The sequence below is a fragment of the Calidris pugnax genome, unplaced genomic scaffold (genome assembly GCF_001431845.1).
Source record: "Calidris pugnax isolate Ruff unplaced genomic scaffold, ASM143184v1 scaffold682, whole genome shotgun sequence".
Classification (NCBI taxonomy): domain Eukaryota; kingdom Metazoa; phylum Chordata; class Aves; order Charadriiformes; family Scolopacidae; genus Calidris; species Calidris pugnax.
Window position 1 is genome coordinate 1 of NW_015091366.1, and position 3,688 is coordinate 3,688.

Here is a 3,688-nt window from a genome sequence, read left to right on the forward strand (position 1 = left end):
CTCTGATGCAGCTTTACAGCTTCAGGTACTGTAATCACCACTTAAATTAGGTGAGGTACACATTTATTCAGATAACCATATAGATGTTCCTGTTTTGAAGTAGTCAAAATCCCTAAGTGTAATCTGGTACTGAGATACTCAAGAGTCTGCTGTAATCAGAGTATCAACTGCATTTAATTTAACCCTTCCCTTATATAAGCAGAAAGTGGAAGGAGAGTAAAAGGGAGATAGTGTGGGGTATGGAAGAGGGTTCAAAACTTGGCACAGGGTGACACAAGTCACAATTCTGAAGGACACTTTTGTGTGCAGCAAAATTGCTGCAATTGTTGTATCTCCCACACCTCACAGATCATGTAGTTAATGTCATGTCAAGGGAAAATAAGGATGACAGAGCATAAAGGCTCTAGATGTTCTGTCTTTAGGAACTTTAGGTGCACTTTAGGTGCACTTTAGGTGCATCTTACCGTATTTCTGAAGCATTTTATACTTGTATAAGGCATGAGAACAGGTACAGGCAGTACAGAGTTGACCTTTTTTAGTTCTCCCATTCCAATAGCAGCCGTGACCAGCCACGTTTCATTTTGTGGTAATTTTATCTATTTATGAAGATAACTCAAACCTTTTCTGGTTTGACACAGGCGTATCAAATACTGAGGACATTCAGGCACATGTAAAAAAAGCCATAGAAGGAAAATATCCCTTATACAATCTTGGTTTTGGCTATGGTGTTGACTACAGCTTCTTGGAGAAGATGGCGCTGGAGAATAAAGGATTGGCCCGTCGGATTTATCCTGACTCTGATGCAGCTTTACAGCTTCAGGTACTGTAATCACCACTTAAATTAGGTGAGGTACACATTTATTCAGATAACCATATAGATGTTCCTGTTTTGAAGTAGTCAAAATCCCTAAGTGTAATCTGGTACTGAGATACTCAAGAGTCTGCTGTAATCAGAGTATCAACTGCATTTAATTTAACCCTTCCCTTATATAAGCAGAAAGTGGAAGGAGAGTAAAAGGGAGATAGTGTGGGGTATGGAAGAGGGTTCAAAACTTGGCACAGGGTGACACAAGTCACAATTCTGAAGGACACTTTTGTGTGCAGCAAAATTGCTGCAATTGTTGTATCTCCCACACCTCACAGATCATGTAGTTAATGTCATGTCAAGGGAAAATAAGGATGACAGAGCATAAAGGCTCTAGATGTTCTGTCTTTAGGAACTTTAGGTGCACTTTAGGTGCACTTTAGGTGCATCTTACCGTATTTCTGAAGCATTTTATACTTGTATAAGGCATGAGAACAGGTACAGGCAGTACAGAGTTGACCTTTTTTAGTTCTCCCATTCCAATAGCAGCCATTCAAAAAACTCACCAAAGAATTTAGATACTGGATTTCATTGCAAGCTCTGCCAAAATCAAATACCTAGTCTCCTTTGGCTTATGTTGTCAGTTCTGTCAAATGGAGGGGAGCTTGGGGTCCCTCTTGATTAACATTGATGAAACTCATCATCCACAGCATATTCTCAGGTATTTTTCCTTTCTTTCTGTGAGACCGAAGAGTTGTATGTCCTTTCTCATTTCCATTATTTATAGATTTGTACTCTGAGATTTAACTGAATATTTAAATGTTTATTCTAGAATACGCTTTTGGTTTTCATTGCTGAAATGGCAGGATGTTTCTGGGTGTAGGTCCAGGTCCACCTATGAATTAAAGAAACAATGTTAGTTAAATGTTTTCTTTTTTTTTTTCTTTCCCTGTCCTGTAGGGGTTTTATGATGAGGTGTCAAATCCCATGCTCACGGATGTGGAATTAAATTACCCAGAAAATGAAATATCAGACCTAACTAAAAACAGTTTTAAGCATTTCTATGATGGGTCGGAGATTGTGGTGGCTGGGCGCTTTATAGACTACAACCAGAACAGTTTGACTGTAGATGTGAGAGGTGAAGGTGTAAGTATGGATTTCTTTGACTTAAGTAAGGTACACAAAATGTCTGAATGTTCAAAGCTGGCAATATGTAAAATATTTACTGGTCTTTCTTTACCTCAGTGACAGGATGTGTTATTGCGTGTGTGAGAAACTTCATGCGCCAAAGTCATTGCTTTTAAAACTGCAAGTTACTTGCCTAACTCGCTCAGGTGTACTAGGGGGTGTCTGGAACAACTTTGTGCTGTGTGACTGGATTAGCTTTGCTAACAGATTACTTATTTTTTTTTTTAGTTTAGTCTTTAAATACCCTAACTGGTTCTTTCAGGAGGCAAATGTTCAGTGTTCACAGATGCTAGTCTTCACTGGGTGAAGAAAACTGATGGATAAGATCAGGTCCCTTCCGACCCAAACCATTCTATGATAAAGCAGCCAAATATTGGAAATGCTTTTCTCTCAAAATAGATGTCTTCTGCTAATGTGAACCAAGTGATCTAAATACCTCTCCAGATCTGGATTCTTAAAAGGATGTGCCCCTCATACTCAAGAAACACAACAAAAACATAGTATAGATCATGTTATCATAAATACTGTGAACTGCATATATGAACCACATATACACCATGCACTAAATATTACTATTATTAAATATATTATATGAAATTAGGTATATTTCAAATCCAAATAATGTGTTATTAGTCAGTTAGCCAGCATATCTGCTTGAAAAGGTTCCTGAATGAAATTGGCATCATCAAAGTTCTTTAAATCCTGAGTACCCAAATTCTAATGAACAAAAATGCCAGGTGAATTTGGAAACTGCAGGATATCCTATAGCTTACACTATGAACCTTCACAGAAGCAACGGAACAAAGATCCTGATACAACACTGACAATTTCCTGGGCAAGTGCTGTGTAGGACCAGACTCTTTTTCAATTTAGTAAGATTTTCAGATGTGAAGGACTTGATTTTGGGAGGTTCTGGAATTCCCTGGCTACTTATGATGCAGAGCAGTTTCCTTACTCCTAACAGGCAAACGATGCCCTGTCATATACTACAAAACAAGATGCTGAGCAAACAGCTAAAGCTTTCCAAGAACAAGAATACATATTTGGAGAGTACATTGAAAGGCTCTGGGCTTATCTCACCATTGAACAACTCCTGGAAAAACGGTAATTATATCTAGAATAACATCTTTGCTATGAACCCATTAAGCCATTTGACTGGTGCAACTTCTAGGATGTGAAGCTGAAATTCACATTACACTGAAGTGTCAATGGGAAAACATAAAAAACAGTAAGGAAAATCCCCCAACATATTCTCCTCCCCAACCTCAGAATTCCCATTTCAGGTTGCAAATTAAACAACTTTAAATTATTGCAAATATAAAGCACAGTTTTGCCTTTTTCTTGGATAGCCAGTGGACTCAGAAGTGCTCTTAGACTGTAACAAATATTCCTTATCGGTAAATTAGCTGCAGAGAAATGACTTCACTTTAGAGAAAAATATGTAATCCAGAGCTCAGTGAGTAATTTAGCAATCAGTGATGCCAGGAGTCTCTACCTGTATTCAGTATTGCAGCTACTGGAGAAGAAAAGGAGAATCTTACAGCCGAGGCCCTGGATCTCTCACTAAAATACAAGTTTGTAACACCACTGACATCCATGGTGGTAACAAAGCCAGAAGAAAATGACAATCAAGATGGAATTGCTGATAAACCCATTGAAGGTATGGACATTTTCACAATTTTACTTTATTTGAGA

General features: G+C 38.2%; 1 protein-coding gene across 1 annotated transcript in view; it reads left to right on the forward strand.

The window, feature by feature from the left end:
* Positions 1-569: 569 nt before the first annotated feature.
* LOC106899395 (inter-alpha-trypsin inhibitor heavy chain H3-like) overlaps positions 570-3,688 on the forward strand; it is a gene marked incomplete at both ends in the record, with an annotated part of 9,474 nt that continues 6,355 nt past the window's right edge. The window contains 4 exons of the mRNA XM_014961198.1: positions 570-820; positions 1,766-1,951; positions 2,958-3,097; positions 3,499-3,653. Of these exons, the coding sequence (XP_014816684.1) occupies positions 570-820; positions 1,766-1,951; positions 2,958-3,097; positions 3,499-3,653 (732 nt within the window). The remainder of the gene's footprint in view (positions 821-1,765; positions 1,952-2,957; positions 3,098-3,498; positions 3,654-3,688) is intronic.